Genomic DNA, 21561 nt, shown 5'->3' with positions numbered 1-21561 from the left:
TTCCTTTTGCTACACGGCCAGCCTTGTTGCAGATACTCCAAGTGTCCCTATTTTTCAGGGATGTCCCTGATTTACAAGAGCCGTCCCAGTTTCCGATTTGATCCTGGAATGTCTCACTTTTCCTTAAAGGTAAAGGGACCCCTGACTATTAGGTCCAGTCGTGACTGACTCTGGGGTTGTGGCGCTCATCTCGCTTTACTGGCCCAGGGAGCCGGCGTACAGCTTCCGGGTCATGTGGCCAGCATGACTAAGCCGCTTCTGGCAAACCAGAGCAGCGCACGGAAATGCCGTTTACCTTCCTGCCGCAGCGGTACCTATTTATCTACTTGCACTTTGATGTGCTTTCAAACTGCTAGGTTGGCAGGAGCAGGGACCGAACAACGGGAGCTCACCCCGTCGCGGGGATTTGAACCACCAACCTTCTGATCGGCAAGCCCTAGGCTCTGTGGTTAGACCACAGCACCACCCACTTTTCCTTAGGACGCCCCTATTTTCACTGGAGAAATGTTGGAGGGTATGGAGTTATCTGACCCCCAAGCCATGTGAAAGCAATCATGTATAGAGAAGGGGGTTTTTATGTTTAATGTTTTGTTATGTTTTTTATGTATGTTGGAAGCTGCCCAGAGTGGCTGGGGCAACCCAGTAAGGTGTGTGAGGTAGAAACAGTAAAACTATCATAATGGAATGGGATGTCCCTATTTTCATCGGAAAAATGTTGGAGGGTATAGCATTGCCTTCCAGTGACTTTTGGAGAAAACCGTTTAAACATAGCATAACCAATTTTTGACAGATGACAGAAGTGCAGGACAGGCTTTTTCATTTTGTTTTTCTGCAACAAAGGCTCAGAAGCTAACAGGAAACTGGAACCGTCACCACAGCACGAGTTTTTACTTATTTGTTTCATTTCCCTATACAGTGGTACCTTGGGTTAAGTACTTAATTCGTTCCGGAGGTCCGTTCTTAACCTGAAACTGTTCTTAACCTGAAGCACCACTTTAGCTAATGGGGCCTCCGGCTGTCGCTGCGCCACTGGAGCACGATTTCTGTTCTCATCCTGAAGCAAAGTTCTTAACCCGAGGTACTATTTCTGGGTTAGTGGAGTCTGCAACCTGAAGCGTCTGTAACCCAAGGTACCACCGTATTATGGGTAGCCAACATGGTATCTGCCAGACGATGTTGGACTCCAACTCCCATCAGCCCTGTTCAGCATAGCTAGCGGTAAGGGCTGGTGGGAGATGTAGTCCAACAACATGATATTGGGGGGGGGGGCACCAAATTAGCTCCCCCTGCTCTATTTCAGTTTTACCTTTTGGCTCACAAGAACCCCTGCTCCTCCCCAAATGGTAAACAAGCAATGGGATCAGAAGAAGCAGTAGTGTAAGGGAAAATAAATATCTGCTGTTGCAGATCTGCTGTAAATGCTTGTGCAAGCGTTCACACAATCCTGCAACATGCAGCCATCCTCAAGCTTGCACAAGAGGTCGTGGACACCCTTGCAGAAGCAGAAGATATTTGGATTTAATTTTGCCACTTCTTTGTTAAATTTCACATAGCCAGGGTACTCCAGAAATATTCAAAATCAGTGATATAAACAAATCAAAGCAAGATAAAGCAAGGCGTGCAGATCAAGAAATGGCAACACAGACTTTTTAGTTAAGAAGAGAGTTCTGTTTCAGGAACTTGTTTAGTCTGCTACAAGCAGTCCACATGTTGTGAACTACAAATAGGAGCTGCTGCTCGACTCTTGCAATACTGTAAAAATTAATATCTGTTCAGGCGTACATTCCTGACTGCTCTAAGCATTCCTAATGGATTTATATTAACTAATTTCGCATTGTACATCAAATGCACGAGGAACAGGGAAATGTGCAGAAAATCCCATGTACCTGCGAGGATATAGCACCTATTATTGATTGTACCGCCACTATCTACTTAGCCTTTACATTCAGCCTTGATCTTCAAGGTGCAAAGCAGATTAGGTATCGAGCAGCGACCCGGGGGGGAAAGAACAACTGCAATCAAGATCTGCTTTTAAAAAAATGAAAATGAAAATCCATGTATTGTGGTCAGTCTTAACTCTTATGCTTGTTTGTTTTGCAGTTAATAATCTGTTGCTGAGGTCTATCAATCGGAGCTTGAATCAGGTTGAGGTGTCAGGAATAAGTGCCAGAGGTGGAAAGTTACAGGGTGTCTCCAAACAGCCCCCCCCCCGCCCAAAAATCTTGATTTTTATGTAGATCACATTTGTATCTAATTCTTTCTGCAAGGAGTTCAGAGCAGTGCACGCCGGGTACAAGAAATACAAGAGGCAGCCTCATCGTTAAATGGTGGAGTTTGCTACCTCAAGATGAATCGATGGCGCTTTCAGACAGTCGCCATTTCCCAGTGGGATTCCTTCAGACACTGGCAAATTCCAGTTGTGCAAATACAGTGGTATTTTGGGTTAAGAACTTAATTCGTTCTGGAGGTCCATTCTTAACCTGAAACTGTGCTTAACCTGAGGTACCACTTTAGCTAATGGGGCCTCCTGCTGCCGCCGCGCGATTTCTGTTCTCATCCTGAAGCAAAGTTCTTAACCCAAGGTACTATTTCTGGGTTAGCGGAGTCTGTAACCTGAAACGTCTGTAACCCAAGGTACCACTGTATACTCGATTGAGAAGTCCTTTGCAACAAACCCACTTCCCCCCAAATATTGTATGTTTTGTGTTATGTACTGAGTTGAATAGGATCCAAAATGCAGCAGTCTGATTGGTCCTAGAACAATAGGATTCAGAATGCAGCAGTCTGATTGGTCCACAGGAGCCACCCAATCCAGCTCCAGGTGGAAGTGAATCTGCAACCTGATTGGCCTACAGGAGAATCCCAGAATTAGCCAATCACGTGCAGCCCATTGTGTAAATAATGTATATAAAGCAGATATTGTGGGGGAACTTCCATTCCTCCTCACCACTATGAGCTGAATAAAGAGCATGAAATCCACTCTCAACTCTGAATATATTTCATTTTGCAATAAGAAAAGTGATGGGAACATGTGTGAGAGAGCACCCAATGCACCATTATCTAACCTCCTCACAAACAAATCAGGATGAATGCTTACTAAATAGCCAATGTTATCTAGGGCTGCCATACGTCCAGGATTTCCTAGCCATATCCGGAATACTGCGACAGTCAGCAGCAGTGTCCAGGCAGAAATCGTCGAAGTGCTCAGGGAAATCCAGGTACGTGGCAGCCCATGCCGGCAATGCCGTTTTTGCCAACTTCCCATAAAAGCTCGGCAAGTTTTCTGTCCGGATTTTCACTTTTTGAAATGCGGCATCCCTAATGCTGCCTAACCTTCCTGCAAGCAATTCAGGATGAATGCTCAATAAACAGGCCCTCAGACAGCTTTAAAAGGGGATTAGACAGATTCAGAGAGGAGATCTATTTCACTATTGCTTGTGGGTTCCCCGGAAACATCTGAGTGGCTACCATGGGAAACAGAATGCTGAATTAGATAGTCCTTTAGTATAATCTAGTAAGGTTGTTCCTATGTTCATATCCTGAATCACTCAATAATCTACTGAGTCCACTAGACACCAACCATAGAGTTTCATGGTTGAGCAGGGATATGACTCATTGGTACATGCCTAATAATAATAATAATAATAATAATAATAAATTTTATTTATACCCCGCCCTCCCCAGCCAAGACCAGGCTCAGGGCAGCTAACAACCAATAATAAAAACAAGTTGATTGAAATACAACTTAAAAAACAATATTAAAATACAACATTAAAACAATTAAAACATTAAAATGCAGCCTCATCACAGGAGAAGAAAGGAAAAAAGAAAGGGGGGAGGGAATCAAATTGATTCTAAGCCAATGGCCAGGTGGAACAACTTTGTCTTACAGGCCCTGAATGCAGACTTCTCCCCCTTTTCCCTCCATCTCAAAGGTTAATGCTAATGTCTAGACCTTGGGCAGATGTCCTGACATAGACTGCGGCATTGGAAGCCCATAAAACAACTGATAGCAGATTCTTCCACGCTGCCAGTCTGAAATAATCCTCAACTTGGTTGCTACTTCACTATTTGAATCAGGTTTTGCAACTAGAATCAGCAGTACCAAGCTATCTGTGACTCGATTGGTCAGTTAGTTAAGTATTTTTTTATTATTTACTTTATTGGGGGGGGGCAGCCCCCGGCTACACCCATGCATGCAACATAAGTAAGAGTTTCAAAGTAAACTACCATATTTTTCGCTCTATAAGACACACCAGACCACAAAACGCACCTAGTTTTTGGAGGAGGAAAACAAGAAAAAAAAAATTCTGAATCTCAGAAGCCAGAACAGCAAGAGGGATCACTGCGCAGTGAATGCAGCAATCCCTCTTGCTGTTCTGGCTTCTGGGATAGCTGCGCAGCCTGCATTCGCTCCATAAGACGCACACACATTTCCCCTTACTTTTTAGGAGGGAAAAAGTAAGTCTTATAGAACAAAAAATACGGTAATTTCTGAGCAGAATTAGTTTGCTGAATCATTGACGGTTCGGCTCTTGAGAAGCGTTTCCCAACATTGGTCAGCGTTTTCTCCATATGTCAAGAGATGTTCTCTTCAGACAAAGGCAAAGAAGTCCACGTCAGAGGCAAAGGTAAACGCGAGATAATCTGGCATGCACCTTTATCTCAGGAGGAGAGGTCAAATTGTCTCGTGGAAGTAAAATACATTTGAAATGCCCTTCATGACCCTTCTAAGCAAAACTGATACTCTCTCATCCCATTCCAAACATTGTTTTGCTTTTTTTTCATACTGCTGGTCTTCCAGAGATCATAGTGCTCAGGTTCAGGGATAACTAACTCAAATAAAGAACGTGAAGAGTAAGATGTGAAACAGGGGCCATTGGAGTGTAAAACAGGGACTCATCTTGTTGTTTAGTCATTTAGTCGTGTCTGACTCTTTGTGACCTCATGGACCAGAGCATACCAGGCATTTCTGTCTTCCACTGCCTCCCGCAGTTTGGTCAAACTCATGCTGGTAGCTTCGAGAACACTGCCCAACCATCTCGTCCTCTGTCGTCCCCTTCTCCTTGTGCCCTCCATCTTTCCCAACACCAGGGTCTTTTCCAGGGAGTCTTCTCTTCCCATGAGGTGGCCAAAATATTGGAGCCTCAGCTTCAGGATCTGTCCTTCCAGTGAGCACTCAGGGCTGATTTCCTTCAGAATGGATAGGTTTGATCTTCTTGCAGTCCATGGGACTCTCAAGAGTCTCCTCCAGCACCATAATTCAAAAGCACCAATTCTTTGGCGTTCAGCCTTCTTTATGATCCAGCTCTCACTTCCATGCATTACTACTGGGAAAACCATGGCTTTAACTATATGGACCTTTGTTGGCAAGGTGATGTCTCTACTTTTTAAGATGCTGTCTAGGTTTGTCATCGCCTTTCTCCCAAGAAGCAGGCATCTTTTAATTTCGTGGCTGCTGTCACCATCTGCAGTGATCATGGAGCCCAAGAAAGTAAAATCTCTCATTGCCTCCATTTCTTCCCCTTCTATTTGCCAGGAGGTGATGGGCCCAGTAGCATAGCTCATAGCTTCTCTGGGGCCTCATCTACACAGCTGCAAATAAAATGTGTTGTAAAGTGCAGTGTGCAAATGTGACACTAGATGGCGACAGTGAGCTATGCAAAATTCCATGGATTTTCCAAAACTTTTTTAAAAAGCATTTTCACAGCGTTTTTTTATGTGTGTGTAGATTCCACCCTGGTCTTGCCTCATCCATGACTAATCAACTGCTTGGATATGCAGAACTTGCACGTTACAAGTGTCATATAATGGTTATTCCACATATGTGAGGAGCTGATCTTTTAGCGCAATTAACATGAGACAGGGATGCTTACTAGGTCCCCATTCCCTGATAGGTTCTCCATGTCTTCTCTAGGTCCCCCCCACCCTGAGAGGTTTGTAGGGTGACTACACAAGAACAGGCCTTTTCTGGAGTGGCTCTGCGTTTGTAGAAAGCTCTCCCCAGAGAGGCTCCCCTGGTGCCTTTGTTACATGTCTTTAGGTGCCAGGTAATAACATTCCTCTTTACCCAGGCCTTCAGACAGTAAATGATCTATGGCCTGTTAAATGGGGGGGGGGCTGTTATTATGATTATTTTACCATTATGCTGTATGTTATTATGCTATGTATTTTATATTATTATTATGCTGAGTAAATAATGTCCCTAATGTTGTACAGCGCACTAGGATCTTTGGATAGGTGGTATATAAATTGAATAAATAATAATATACTCCTTGAGGAGCCTGCTAATAACTTCTTGGTTTCAGCAAGCCTACCCACATGTATAATTTAGTACTTGTTTTAAACGTTTTGCTGATTTACCCATGTACCATTGATAATTATTTTGTATTATCTTATGCAGTGCTATTTTTCTAGAAAAAGAGGTGCTGGAACTCACCAGGAACACCTCCCTTATTCTCTTTGAATGGCAATGGTGAGATGGCAATGGCAAATGGTTCTGGCTGAGAGGTGCCAGAACTAAATTCTGGCGAGTTCCAGCTGAACCCCCCCCCCCCCCGATCTTATGTACATCACTTAGGCTTATATTTATTAAACAGTTTACTTTTTTCCTAAATAATAATAATAATAATAACAACAACAACAACAACAAATAAATAAATAAATAATAATGATAGGGCTGGCTCTGCCCTTAGGCATGTAAGTTAGCTACTTCATGTTCAAGGTTTTTGTGAGGATAAAATGGAGAGAGAATCTTGTGTGCTGCTTTGAATTCCTGTGGAGCAAAGGCAAGGCAGAGGTGTAATAAATAAATAAGTGGTTCAATTATTTCATTTATTCTATTTTTATCATTCAGACGTGCCCTATAGATTGTATGTCTCTGAAACCAAAATATCTTGAACTGAACTGATTTTTTGGCTCAATGTGAGGCTGCTAGCAAACAACAACTAATGAATGAATGAGCCATTAGACTCTTGTTTGACTACGTTGCCAATCTTATTTGCATCTCTGTAAAAATGATAATAAAACCCCATCAGTAGTATATTAACACCAAATCCAAAATACTTACTGATAGGATGTTTCCATTTGTTTTTTTCTCCTTCTCCTTCTTCATTAGGCACATGCAAGAGTCTGGCATAATTACAACCAACATTTCCGACCACAACAGAAAGGGTTTTTGTCGATCACTTTGGGATCCCACTGGATCGAACCGAGCAGATCCAAGAATGAAGAAGACATCAGAAAGTGTCAGCAGTCCATGCAGAAAGTGCTTGGGTGGTTTGCCAAGCCAATACATGGGGATGGAGATTACCCAGAAGAGCTGAAGACAGAATTTGCCTCTCTCTTGCCAAACAGTACTGAGACCGAGAAGAACTACGTTAAAGGGACCGCTGACTTCTTTGCATTTTCTTTTGGTCCAAATAACTTTATACCCCCAAAGAAACTACCCAAAATGGGACAAGTTTTCTCGCTCGACCTGAGGGAAGTGTTGAACTGGATTAAGTTGGAATATAACAATCCTAGAATCCTGATTGCAGAAAACGGCTGGTTTACCAACAGCCACGTGAAAACGGAAGACACCACAGTGATCTACTTGATGAAGAATTTTATTAATAAGGTCTTGCAAGGTTTGTGAAGCCATTGGGTTTTTGAATGCACCCAACAGATCTGAACGAATGTACATGCAGGTCCCGCTATTCAAGCATGGAAATTCACTTATCCAAACAGGAATTTGGACCCAAACCTCACTCTACACATCACAGATTCATACATGCAAACAGGCAGGCTCACGTGTGGCACTGTAAACAAATAAGCAGCCTTAAACAAGCTTATGGTTTATGTATGAATGTACACATGCAGCCTATTACAGTTTTTTATATGAAAAATGCAGTTATAATCAGTTGTCGAGGGGGGTGGAGATGACTGATAATTAAGAGGATGACAGCAGGCATAGAAAGGGAATTTATCTACTGCAATCCTGAGGGGAAACCCTGAAGCTAATATTCAATTAGTTCAATTCTTTTCTTAGTAGTATATTCACATGGTCCTATCCTTTGATCACTGGAAATATCTGTGACTTGCAGAATGAAAGCTACATACCTCTTTTGGTCCATAACTGTCCTAAGTATGCTCAGAATATTACCACATACTTGGCAAGTTAAACATTGGTTTACTTACAAACCCTTCAAAGGTCAGGTTCATGTGCTTTTCCATGCATCAGTCAGAAAACACAGGCAGTAGAACTTGGTACAAGTGTAGGCTTTTCATTCAGAGCAAATGCCTGCTTTAAAATAGGGTTCCCCTCCACCAGAGAATATGTCTTTAGGAGAAGAGTCAGTCACTGACATCTCCAAGTAACCTTGGGAATAACACTCTCTGAAACAATGGAGAACCATTACCATCCAATGGAGACAGTACAAAGCTATACATCTATGGGCTGAGTATAAAGGAACTTCATGAATATCCTGTTTCAAAACCATTTTACTGTGCAAACTTTGTAATGCAAATCATAGTCTGGTTTTCTAATATTGTCCCTTTACTTTCATTTCCCCTGTGCAGCGATTAAATATGATCAAATCGATGTATTTGGTTACACGGCCTGGTCCCTCCTGGATGGATATGAATGGCAACATGCCTACAATAACCGACGTGGATTATTTTATGTAGATTTTAATAGCAAAGAAAAAGAGAGGATTCCCAAATCATCCGCATTTTATTACAAGGAAATCATACAAGAAAATGGCTTTCCTCTGAAAGAACCAGCTTTCCACGGCCAGTTTCCCTGTGACTTCTACTGGGGTGTGACGGAGTCAGTTATTAAGGTAGGCATAATAAAAAACGTAAGCATCTCAAGTCTCTCCTTCGACTGAGCTAAATTTAACAACAACATTATCTTCCTGCAGTCACCAAAAAGTCACAAACGCATCTAAAAGACCTATTTGAGTTGTTAATGTTATTTCTTATTTAGGGTAGAGATGGATCTTTTGCACCTTTAATAGTTATGGAGAATTTCAACAGGCATACCCAGTTCTGCAAGCTCTTCTACTCAGCTATTAAAGATGCAGGAGACTTAGGACTCACCTATACAGCTGCTAATAAAATGTTTTAAGTGTGTTGTAACGTGCAATATACAAATGTGACACTAGATGGCAACAGTGAGCTATGGAAAATTAAATGCATTTTTTTCAAAACTTTTTTTTTTAAAGCATTTTCACAGCGTTTTTAAATACGCGAGTAGATTCCACCTTATTCTCTTTAGCATCTTGCCACCTGGTTATAATAGTTTGACAAATGAATCTAGTTTGAAGTTTCTCCCTAGATTTGTTTGAACACTGTGCCTGGTTCATTTTGGAAATAGAATTAATGCAGGCATATATCCATGCTCCCTGCTTCCTCGAGTGGCATTTTACTTATTTACAGCATTTGTATGCCATCCTCGTAACGCAGAAGTAGAAAACAAATGAAACACAAAGGCATAAAGCTGTTTAAAAAGAAAGGGATGGGGAACTCTATAGGTGCTTTCAGATAATTCATTTTAGTACAGTTGCTTTTTTATGGATCTTCTCAGTAGGTTCCCTGTATAAATGTATATTATTATTATTATTATTATTATTATTATTATTATTATTATGCTGCACCCCCTCAGCTTGGCACCCTACGCTTCCCTGCACTGACCTAAATCCATTGCTGCTTCCTCTCAAGTCTTCTGTCTTGAGACCCTTCTTCCAGCTGTCCACTGATGGAAACTGACTCTGGCTGACTCGCACCCAGCCATATATTCACTTTTTCTGGCCACCACAGCCAATCACATAGTCTAACTAACAATTCTAAACCTCCAGCCACCAATCAGAATATGCATGCTTTCGATCCCTCTTTTGCATACTAAGAGTTCTAACTTCCACCCTTCCTCTGTTGTCAGTTTAGGTCTCTGCCCCCCCCCCATGACGACAGTTAAACCAACTTTCATCTGACTAGACAAAAGATTCTGCCCATCAAAGTACAATGTACATTGTGACACAAATGGCAGAATACGCTACATAATGCCCACCAAAACACAGTTTAGACCATGAGGATTTCTTTTCACCTAGTAAAAAGTTCTGGGACAGATTTATATAAGATAACTTCCTTATGAGAATACGGGAGAGCACATATTTGGCAGAAATGGCAGGAGGAGGATGCCATGTGAAATAAAGAATGGGGGACACTTAATATTTATTCACCAGTTGTGATGCTAAAGGAGAGCAAGCAGGTGATGATAAATTTAAGCTCTCTTTCCTGTCTACTGCTTCTGTAGGATAACCAGCCTCATATAACCAACATAAAAGGTAAAGGGACCCCTGACCATTAGGTCCAGTCGTGGCCGACTCTGGAGTTGTGGCGCTCATCTTGCTTTATTGGCCGAGGGAGCCGGCGTACAGCTTCCGGGTCATGTGGCCAGCATGACTAAGCCGCTTCTGGCAAACCAGAGCAGCACACAGAAACGCCGTTTACCTTCCCGCTGGAGCGGTACTTATTTATCTACTTGCACTTTGACGTGCTTTCAAACTGCTAGGTTGGCAGGAGCTGGGACTGAGCAATGGGAGCTCACCCTGTGGCGGGGATTCGAACCGCTGACCTTCTGATCGGCAAGTCCTAGGCTCTGTGGTTTGATCCACAGCACCACCCGCGTCCCATAACCAACATAAAGGTAAAAGTAAAGGTACAGCTGCCCATACGGGCCAGTCATGTCCGACTCTAGGGTTGCATGCTGATCTCACTCAAGAGGCCGTGAGCCGGCGCCATCCGAAGACACTTCCGTGTCATGTTGCCAGCGTGACGAAGCTGCAGCTGGCGAGCCAGCACCAGCGCAGCACACGGAAACGCCGTTTACCTTCCCGCTATAAAGCGGTACCTATTTATCTACTTGCACTTAAGGGTGCTTTCGAACTGCTAGGTGGGCAGGAGCTGGGACCGAACGACGGGAGCTCACCCCACTGTGGGGATTCGAACCGCCGACCATGCGATCAGCAAGCCCTAGGCACTGAGGTTTTACCCACAGCGCCACCCGTGTCCCAGCCATAACCAACATACTTAAGTCTAATTAATGCATACTGGGTTTAATGCATGAAGGGATTAATACCATAGAGTAAGCCATCCTGTCGGGCATATCTCTGTCCAATTCCCTTAATTTGGGAGGAAATGGGTAATCAAGCCTATTGGTCTCTCCCAGTCTACCTGAGAAGCTCAGCATGTGAAGAGGCTCAGCTAGTTGCTCCGGCTTAGCCAGCCACTCTTCAGTTCCTATGACAATAATTTAGGAACTTTCACCACGGTAACTGAGCCAAGCTTCACTGCCTGTGCAACTTTTCTGACTGATGTATGGAAAAGCACACGAACCTGACCTTTGGAGAGTTTGTAAGTACAGTGGTACCTTGGGTTAAGAACTTAATTCGTTCCGGAGGTCCGTTCTTAACCTGAAACTGTTCTTAACCTGAGGTACCACTTTAGCTAATGGGGCCTCCTGTTGCTGCCACCGCGCGATTTCTGTTCTCCTCCTGAAGCAAAGTTCTTAACCCGAGGTACTATTTCTGGGTTAGCGGAGTCTGTAACCTGAAGCGTCTGTAACCCGAGGTACCACTGTAAACCAATTTCCAATTTTTAACTTGCCAAGTGTGTGGTCTTTTCCTACACTGGGAGAAGAGGGGAGTTTTGGAACTCACAAGGGCATATTTTAAAGCTTTAGCAGCCTATATTTCCAAGCCTTACTTGCATGTTTTGTGATTTTAAATCTCTGCTGGGGTTCTCTCACCAAAGAGTACTTGCCCCAAACCTGGATCTTGGCATCCAGGGAATTCTCCTTTTATATCTATTTTTTTCAATTGAACAGCTTCACAGTTAAGTATGACTCGCCACCACAAGTCAGAGCCACCCACAATTTCCATAATAATTTATCTCCAATCCAAATAGTTACAAATTCCTCACAGGCTACATGAGGGCAAAAAGCCTCTCGCATAGTCTAAGGTTCATGTTTGGAAATGATAGTTTTTGGCACTGGCAGGATTCCACTGATTCCTAGCACTTTAAGGCAGCCTGGCATGTGAAAGACAGGTGCCAAGCAGGTGGCGCTGATATTACGCTCCTTGGTACATATGGATTGGAGAGGATTTGGGAGGAAACAGAAATTCCCTGTGTTGTCTTATTTGCCACATGTCTAGAATGGAAATAAGCCCAGCAAGTACAACAGTCCACAGAAAGGATAGGCAACTGATGAGGTTTTTCCCCTTCATTTAATTTTCATTTGCTTTGCACTGAAATCAACATTGCAGAACAATGTAATTCAGTGGGTAAAATTCCACCCCAGTGGACACATTTTTTTTTTTTGTTGAAGCCAAACTGCAGCAGAACGGAAACAGCACTGCAAGTGGCAAACATGGGTCAGAATGGATATCAGTGTCTCCTTACATCATTCCTTTCCTAGCAACCACCCATACATTCTCAAGGAAATGTGCATCACTCCCTGAGAACTGTGGTGGTAGAATAATTAGCTGTGAATCCAAGGCTAAGATGATACAGTGGCACCTTGGTTCTCAAACTGAATCCGTTTCGGAAGTCTGTTCCAAAACCAAAGCATTCCAAAACCAAGGCACACTTTCCCATAGAAAGTAATGCAAAATGGGTTAATCCGTTCTAGACTTTTAAAAACAACCCCTAAAACAGCAATTTAACACAAATTTTACTATTTAACGAGACCATTGATTCATAAAATGAAAGCAATAAACAATGTATTGCAGGCACACAATCAATCAGGAGCTGAACTGGGTTCCACACAGTCACAAAAAAAGCTGCAAAAACAAAAATGCGAAATAAATAACAAAGACAGACCTCAGCGTAACACTCAAAACGGAAGGGTGGCACTCAAAACGGAGCGCATTAGGCTTCCGAAAAAGGTTTGCAAACTGGAAACACTTACTTCTGGGTTTGCAGTGTTTGGGTTCCAAGTTGTTCGAGTACCAAGGTGTTTGAGAACCAAGGTACCACTGTCCTGGCTCTGATCCAAGGAACTGGAGCATCTGCAGCGGGACTTTGTCACCCACCTCTGATCTGTTGCAGCCTCTTCTGCCTACCAAAAAGAGGGTCAAGTTTCACTTGGTCACAGGGGGGCAAAGAATTGGAAATTGGCTAAATCAGCAGACGGGCTGAGGTACACACCCACAGCTAAGTAATGCTGAACTCTGAACTTAATTGCTTTATATGGTGGGAGGGCTATTTAAAGAGAAACATATTTTACTTCACAACATATTTGGGCGCCCTTCTGCTCATTCCGCTATTTGAGGCCTTAGATCAGGCATCCCCAAAGTCAGCCCTCCAGCTGTTTTGGGACTACAACTCCCATCATCCCTAGCTAACAGGACCAGTGGTCAGGGATGATGGGCGTTGTAGTCCCAAAACAGCTGGAGGACTGAGTTTGGAGATGCCTGTCTTAGATGCTTTCTCTGAAGTCTTTTCCTATAGGTACCACTGACACATCCTGCAGCATCTCCCACTCATACAAGGAACCCTCTGGATCCAAGCAGTGGCGGAGCTTCATGCTCTGGCACTGGGGGCGGAGAGCAGGTGGGGGCGTGGCTGGCATGCATGCCAGGGGCGTGGTGCCCAGCGCAGGGGGGGCAGCAGCAGTGGCACCCCACCATGATCAAGGCACTGGGGCGATGTGCTCCCCCCACCCCCCTCTTCCTCCACCAGTGGATCCAAGCCATAATTTTCTTAAAATATTCCTTTCCACATTCGTCAGGGCTTATTCTTCTCGAGAAGCAGAGCAAAACAATGTACTTTTGCAGGCTGGCAAATGAAACCTAATTCAGCTCAGTTTCAGCCAGTCTCACGCACACCCGCAAGAAAGCCTGTGGATATCATGCTAAAAATGACATCCATCTGCACTAATAGATAGCTTGGGGATATAGCATTGTGTTTATTAGTTTTAATAGAAAACCTTGTTAGGTCTGCAGAGGCTAATTTGGCAGAGAAACGGATGGTTTCAGTTCAGAGCGATGAAATATGAATAAAACAATGCAGCAGCAACAAGATGGAAAATGTAGTTAAGAGAGCAGAAATAATAGCAGATATAAATTTATACACACGTATATCTGCATTTGCTCCTTTGGGGAGGGGGCGCTTCCAATCGCTTGTTGCCTTGCAGGTGCTATTTTGTGAGAGGGGTGTGTGTCTCACAATCAGTCACTTTTAAAAAGTTCTGTCCTATTTATCTGCCTGACAACAGTCTTCCAAGGCAGCTGTCTTGATTTTCTGGCAATAACAGGAAAATTACACCTAATAAAAGCTGGATCTAGAAACATCAAAGAAGCATTTCAGTTCAAAGCATTGTAAATGCAAACAGGGAAAACGGGTAGAGAAAAACTGGACGCCACATCGCCATCTGGTGGCACAATGTTATATCACACATACAACACATATAAATTGCTTTTTCTTTACCAGTCTAGTTGAGTCCAAAGGATTTGGGCAGGAGTTAGAGGTCCTGAGGGGGCTGGGGATGCAAAATGTGTGCCCACAGTGCTCTTCAAGGTTGGATCCCCAGAACTTCCTCCTCCCTGACCATTGGCTAAGCTGGCAGTGGATGATGGGAATTGTATTCCAACAACATCCGGGCAACCAAGCTTGAAAAGCAGCGCTGTAGGTGTTGCTGACACCGCTCTTTGCTGATTCTACAATGGCTGGTGGCACTTAATGTTTTCATCCCTGCAGAAAGGTTATGTCCTCACCCAAGTAGCAGCAGGGTCTGCAGCTCTTGGCTCTTGATGGCAGCAGCCATGTTTTTATTTCTCCCTCAGTGTTCTACTTTGTCACACACAGCCTGGTTTTCAAGCCCCCTTAATATTAATCTGGGACGCGGGTGGTGCTATAGGTCAAACCACAGAGCCTCGGACTTACCTATCAGAAGGTCGGTGGTTCGAATCCCCGCGACGGGTTGAGCTCCCGTTGCTCAGTCCCTGCTCCTGCCAACCTAGCAGTTCGAAAGCATGTCAAAGTGCAAGTAGATAAATAGGTAGCACTCCAGCGGGAAGGTAAATGGCGTTTCCTTGCACTGCTCTGGTTCACCAGAAGCGGCTTAGTCATCCTGACCACATGACCCGGAAGCTGTACGCCGGCTCCCTCGGCCAATAAAACGAGATGAGCGCCGCAACTCCAGAGTCGGTCACGACTGGACCTAATGGTCAGGGGTCCCTTTACGTTTAATATTAATCTAGTCAAATAATTATTTATTTTTCATCAAACATCAGTTTTGGAAGGGAAAGTTTTGCAAGAGGTGGGTTGCACTCTCATTTACCTATTTACCTGTTCCCACAACCCCAAGACTGATTGATCCTCCTGCGGTTGCTATTGGCATTTCTTAAAAAGACTCGTACAACATAAAGTGACACATTTAGGGTCACCTGCACCCATTTATTCTGTGATGTTTAGGACTACCACTCCCAAACATCTGTGCCGGCTGGAGCTAATAGTTCTAAACATCTGCAGGACATCAGCTTGATGAAGGCTGCTTGAGAGAACCACATTTCTAAAACTATAGTTCTTTTCACAAGCTGGCCCGCTCTCCCTTTTGTTGCTTGCGTGCGAACGGTGGTCCAAGCAAGTTGGAGAATTCACCATCTCTGCCGGACTTTGTTTACACGCTTCTTTGTATTTCTGTAGAACTGCTATAGTGACACCTAGTGATACAGAGAAAAAAGCCTGTTTATTATTTAGACTGGTAGCGTTACAACTTACGAGAACCATTTATGTAACTGGTCTCTACTGGAGTTGTGAAACTAAACCAATATCCTTTATTAAATCAAAAATCAAATTATGTGATTGTCATTTGCAGGCAGAATCTGTCGCTTCCTCACCACAGTTCTGCGATCCTAACCTCTATCTCTGGAATCTTACCGGCGATGGACTTTTCTACCAGGTGAAGGGAGTGAAACTGAAAACCCGACCGGCTCAATGTACAGATTTTGTTACCATTAAAACGCAACTTGACCTGCTGTCCAAATTGAAAATCACCCATTATAGATTTGCACTGAATTGGTCCCTGCTTCTGCCTAGCGGCGATTTGAAATCCATCAATGGCCAAGTCCTTCGTTACTATCGATGCGTGATCAGTGAGCTGCTCAAACTCAACATCAAGTCTGTGGTCACCTTATATTATCCGACTCACCGTTCCTTGGGGCTGCCTGGTCCTTTAGTCCAGAATGGTGGCTGGCTGAACCAGTCCACTGTCCAGGCTTTCCGAACCTACGCAGAGATGTGTTTTCGGGAGCTTGGGGACTTGGTTAAATTCTGGATCACAATAAATGAACCTAATCGACTCAGCGATATTTATAACAGCAGCAGTAACCACACCTATCATGCCGCCCATAATCTATTGATAGCCCATGCCTCGGCTTGGCATGTTTACGATAAACAATATCGATCCACACAGCATGGTCAGATCTCTTTATCTCTTCATTCTGATTGGGCAGAACCCGCCAACCCATTTGTGGACACCCACTGGGAAGCTGCCGAGAGATTCCTTCAGTTTGAAATAGCTTGGTTTTCCGATCCGATCTTTAAGACGGGGGACTATCCTGCAGCTATGAGAGAATACCTCGACTACAAGAATAGCAGAGGGCTCTCTAGTTCTTCCCTGCCGTATTTCACAAAGGAAGAGAAGGACCTTGTGAGAGGGGCTGCCGATTTTTACGCGCTCAATCATTTCACCACGCGGTTTGTGATCCACGAGTCAAAAAACGGAAGTCGGTACGACTTTGATCAGGACGTTCAATTTCTGCAAGACATCACCTGCCTAAACTCCCCATCTCGCTCAGCGGTCGTGCCTGCTGGCTTACGCAAAATCCTAAACTGGATTAGAAAACGTTATGGCGACCTAAATATCTACATCACGGCAAACGGGATAGACGATCAGTCTTTAATTGACGATGGACTTCGTAAATACTACATTGAAAAATATGTCCAGGAGGCCTTAAAAGGTGAGTGGATGGTAAAAGATGCTAAACTAGAAGAGAGACATAATGTGTTCTTATCTTGTTTTTTTTATCTTGTATTTTTATGCTGTGAACAGCCCTGAGATCTACGGATGAAGGGCAGCATACAAATCTAATAAACAACAACAACCACAACACAGCTGTTCTGCTAGCACAGCAAACTTGTGCAATGGTACTTTCCCCTCCTCCTCCTCAGTAGTATAGGGGACTCAGCTACATTAGTAAAGAAGCAGCGATTTGAATGCGCTATAAACATTTAACACCAGATGGCGCCAAAGAGCAGGAAATTTTAAAATGTGATTTTTCCATAGAGATTCTTTTGTTATAACTATCTAATTTCTGATTTATTTATAGCGGAGGTTTCCCCCCCTGTGTCTAGATCCACCCCAGATGTCCCATTTTTCTGCTCTTTTAAGTTACCCAAAATGCTATGCCCTGCTTCATAGGTGTCATAAAGCTATAGTCCAAGCAGGATTATAATTTAAGGCGGCAGGCAGCCACCACTGATGGGAGCTGAACATAGCTCTCGTTCTAATGCTCCCCCACCTGCCCACCACTGAAATGCTGAAGTAAGGGCAGTGAAATCGTAGCCAAGAAGCTCAAAGCATATATATGACTGACACCCTTCTCTGAAAATTAAACCAATGCCCAGGATTTAACATTCAAAAACTGTGTTTGCAGAAACTCCAAGCTATAGAGGAATTAAAGCATAATATTTACAGTCACATGCTTCTAAGCATGGGTTTACAGACTTTCTCTCTAACTTCCTAAACAACTTTATTTTCCTCCCTTTCCAGAGCTCAATGTATCTCAGGCCTTGCCTTGCAGTTCCTATGAGAGAGTTCCGCTTTTACCTTCTCCTACAGCTTTGCTCTCTTTCTTTCAAGCCGAGAAGCAGCCCTGCAACGCTCAATTCAACTTAGCAATGTTCACAGTGTTTCTAAAGCACAGCCATCTTGCTTCACATAAAATGGGAGTCTCTCCTTCACCGGATACCTCCCAGGTGACTAACGTTAGCCAATCACATGAGAACTACTAGAGAACTCTCTAGAATTCAGCTACCAACTGAGCAAATTTAAACACATAGCAATGCATACAAGCATTTGCAATTTCTGTGAATTCAATTACTGTACTTAACGTGAAGCGTTTCCAGAGAAAATTGGAAAAGTGACTGCCACCACTACAGAAAGGGCTGTTTCTATGGAGGGGCCTGTTTGGAGGAAGGCATCCAGTCGACATGCCAAGCCTCTCCAATCTGTTTTAGATACTATACAGTGGTACCTCGGGTTAAGTACTTAATTCGTTCCGGAGGTCCGTACTTAACCTGAAACTGTTCTTAACCTGAAGCACCACTTTAGCTAATGGGGCCTCCTGCTGTCGCCGCGCCGCCACAGCTCGATTTCTGTTCTTATCCTGAAGCAAAGTTCTTAACCTGAAGCACTGTTTCTAGGTTAGCAGTCTGTAACCTGAAACGTATGTAACCTGAAGAGTATGTAACCCGAGGTACCACTGTAAAAGCATCCTTTTGCTTCACACAGTCGGGCAACGCCATTTAACAGTGAATAATTTGCTTATTTCTTGTCGTTCCCAGCTTACCACATTGACAAAGTCAACGTCCGAGGCTATTTTGCTTTTAAACTCACCGATGAAAAATCCAAACCCAGACTGGGCTTCTTCACCCACGAAGCCAAGGCCAAGGCGTCCGTTCCATTCTACAACCGTCTCATTAGCCGCAACGGCTTTCTCTTGGAGACTGCAAACAACATCTGTGACCAGCCCGAGGAAGAAGCAGGTTGCACGTTCTGCCTGCTTCTAGCGCAGAAAAAGCCGCTTGTGTTCTTTGGGTGCTGCCTTTGCTCGACTCTCATCTTGCTCTTAAGCATTATTGTTTTCCACAAAAGGAAAAGGAGAAAATGGTATTGGTCGAAAAATATGGAGTACATGTGCGTTCCTGTCAAAAGTAGACACAGGAAAGTTCTCAACCAGATATAGAGTGGTCTTTTCCCCCCTGCATGTGAATGTCAACGGCGAGGATAAGTTATTGAAAGCACTCCAAATCACTCCACCAAGATACTTGGCAAAAAAATGCTGCTTTGCATGAGAATTCCCATGATAGTCGATTCAGGGTTGTTATCAAGAATTCTTGTTCTGCGTTTATGCTGTCAGGGAATCCCAGGTTGTTTACTTGTGTGTTCATGTTTATCATAAAGTCATTCAGAACTCCAAGTCCCTTGCTTCTTACATCAACGTACACCATGAAAAGACACAGCGAAAAGAAACGATACAAGAGTGTCTACCTTTCTTTCAACCTTTTTTCCATCTTCAGAGTAAGACTTGATTACATAAAGGAAGTTTTAGCTGTTGTCATGCCTGAAAATCTCAGGATGAGAGCAGGGACAGATGTATACGAAGGAATTCAAAATGGTGTTAGTCCAATATATTTAATTACAGTTGAAGCATAAATGCTTTCCTTTTGTAACCTAGTACAATGACGGAACTAATTTGACATGAAAAGGTTCACAATTTGTGAACTTTTACAGAAATGTCTCAAAATTTGTGGCGCTATGCCTGCAGCTGTTGTGGATTGCAGGTGTAACATTTGCACACTTTCGTTTTGCTTGTTTTGGCTTGCGGAAGCTCCAGTAGGGCAGCTACCCTATCTATCACACGACTAGTCTTCATGGTTGTAAACGAAATGCTAAAAGCTGTATTAACGGCACCTCAAAAACATGTCCAGAGCATGTGATTGCAGCAGCCTCTCCTTCAAGCCAAGGTTGTAAATGAGAAAGGCCTGACATATAATACCTCTGTTATGTCTACTTCAGATCAAAAGATGTCAGGAATCTTAAAGGAGAAGAGGCTCGCAATAGGGATGTTTAAGTTGGTCTGAAATACTTTAGCAGTTGAATATAGGGGGTGATTAGACTGGAAAGCCCTCTGTGTATTTAAGATTATCATATACATACCAACTGCAATTGCAGTTCCAAGTCTTTATGCAGCCAAAAAAAACAGCACCATCTGCACATAAGGGTGGGTGGAGTATTAGCAGGCTGGAGGGGGTATACAAATAAATAAATTGGAAAATGCTCCTGAGAGAGCCACCTCCCGATCTTCCAAAATGGAAAACTAGGGGCTAGGGAAGAGGAGAAATGGAATCGTGAACATAATCACTTTGCACTGCAACATTTTGTTGCAGGCCCCACTTGTGGAGACCATAGTAAAAATGACCATAGTTGTTTTTTTTTGGGGGGGGGGGAGAATCCCGTATTAGCGAGAAATGCCAACCTTCCTAGGACACAGCCATATTTGTGAAGCATGAACTGCAACACTTTTCTAAATCGAAATTGGGAAATATTGGTGTATTTGTGCTTTTCAAAGTTTCCTTCCTTTTCACATAGGATGATTCTGTTATATATATATTTTCGCCAATGGCCATTATTTAAAAGCTGGGATACATTCTAGGCTGTTCAGGATCAAATCGGCACAAATACAGCTTTTTTAAAAAATAAATTGACCCACTTTGTTGTGCACACCCTTTTATTTAAAAATAAAAGGCATGCTCTGTGGATCAATGAACTATATAGTTACAGTTATGAGATGTGTAAACCACACAAACCTTTATCCATATTAAAACTTTCAGTGCACACAAGTGGTCCTGCTCTGAATCTGTCACTCTTTGATATGCACGTTACCCATGAAAGTCTTATTTTTGCAAGCTGCAGAAATGTGTTGAGTTCCCTGCACCTAAAAAAAAAAAGCCAATATGCTTCTTCGAAAGTATTTAAATAGATACTAAGTGGGTGCATATTGCAGTACCTGGCTTACAACTTGTGGGACAGAGCCAACATTTAATACTGGGGGGGGGGGAGAGTAATCAAATGCCCTGGGGCTGCATTTGACCTCCAGATCCATGTGCAGCCGAGGTTTGGGAACCGCCCATCAGACCAAGTAAGCACAGCCAATGATCAGAGACAATAGGGATGCAAATCCAGAAATATCTGGAGGGCCACAGGTTCCCCACCCCTGCTGCAGCACGTCCTCTTTGTCCTGTACCTCCCACTGCTGCAACTATTGGGGGTCTGTGGATATGAACTGGAATTGCAGCTAGGGATGGACAGTTAAATACCCCCAATATAATTTAGGCCCTAACAGGTACCTCCGCACCTTCACCCTAAATGAAGTGCACATGGCTGTTTTGGCAGGCAGCTGATGAGGGAAAGGTTACTCACACTTTCCCCATGTGCTGTGGGACGCGGGTGGCGCTGTGGATTAAACCACAGAGCCTAGGACTTGCCGAACAGAAGGTTGGCGGTTCGAATCCCCGCCACAGGGTGAGCTCCCATTGCTCAGTCCCAGCTCCTGCCAACCTAGCAGTTTGAAAGCACGTCAAAGTGCAAGTAGATAAATAGGTACCGCTCCGGCGGGAAGGTAAACGGCGTTTCCGTGCGCTGCTCTGGTTCGCCAGACCCAGAAGCTGTACCCTGGCTCCCTTGGCCAATAAAGCGAGATGAGTGCCGCGACCCCAGAGTCAGTCATGACCGGA

At 43.7% G+C, this 21561-nt stretch overlaps 1 protein-coding gene and 1 long non-coding RNA gene across 2 annotated transcripts in view; both read left to right on the top strand.

Annotated features, from left to right (window-relative positions):
* KLB (klotho beta) overlaps positions 1–19244 on the top strand; it is a 29074-nt gene extending 9830 nt beyond the window's left edge. The window contains exons 2-5 of the mRNA XM_083459830.1: positions 7118–7628; positions 8560–8822; positions 15860–17003; positions 18610–19244. Coding sequence (XP_083315956.1) covers positions 7118–7628; positions 8560–8822; positions 15860–17003; positions 18610–19010 — 2319 coding nt within the window. The 3' untranslated portion in view covers positions 19011–19244. The remainder of the gene's footprint in view (positions 1–7117; positions 7629–8559; positions 8823–15859; positions 17004–18609) is intronic.
* Positions 1–21561, top strand: part of LOC310686438 — a 425293-nt gene that overhangs the window by 327882 nt on the left and 75850 nt on the right. The window lies entirely within an intron of this gene.

Source organism: Podarcis liolepis (assembly GCF_965112155.1).
Source record: "Podarcis liolepis genome assembly, chromosome: 9".
Classification (NCBI taxonomy): Eukaryota; Metazoa; Chordata; class Lepidosauria; order Squamata; family Lacertidae; genus Podarcis; species Podarcis liolepis.
Note: the sequence above shows the minus strand (reverse complement) of the source record. Positions and strands in the feature narration are given on the sequence as shown.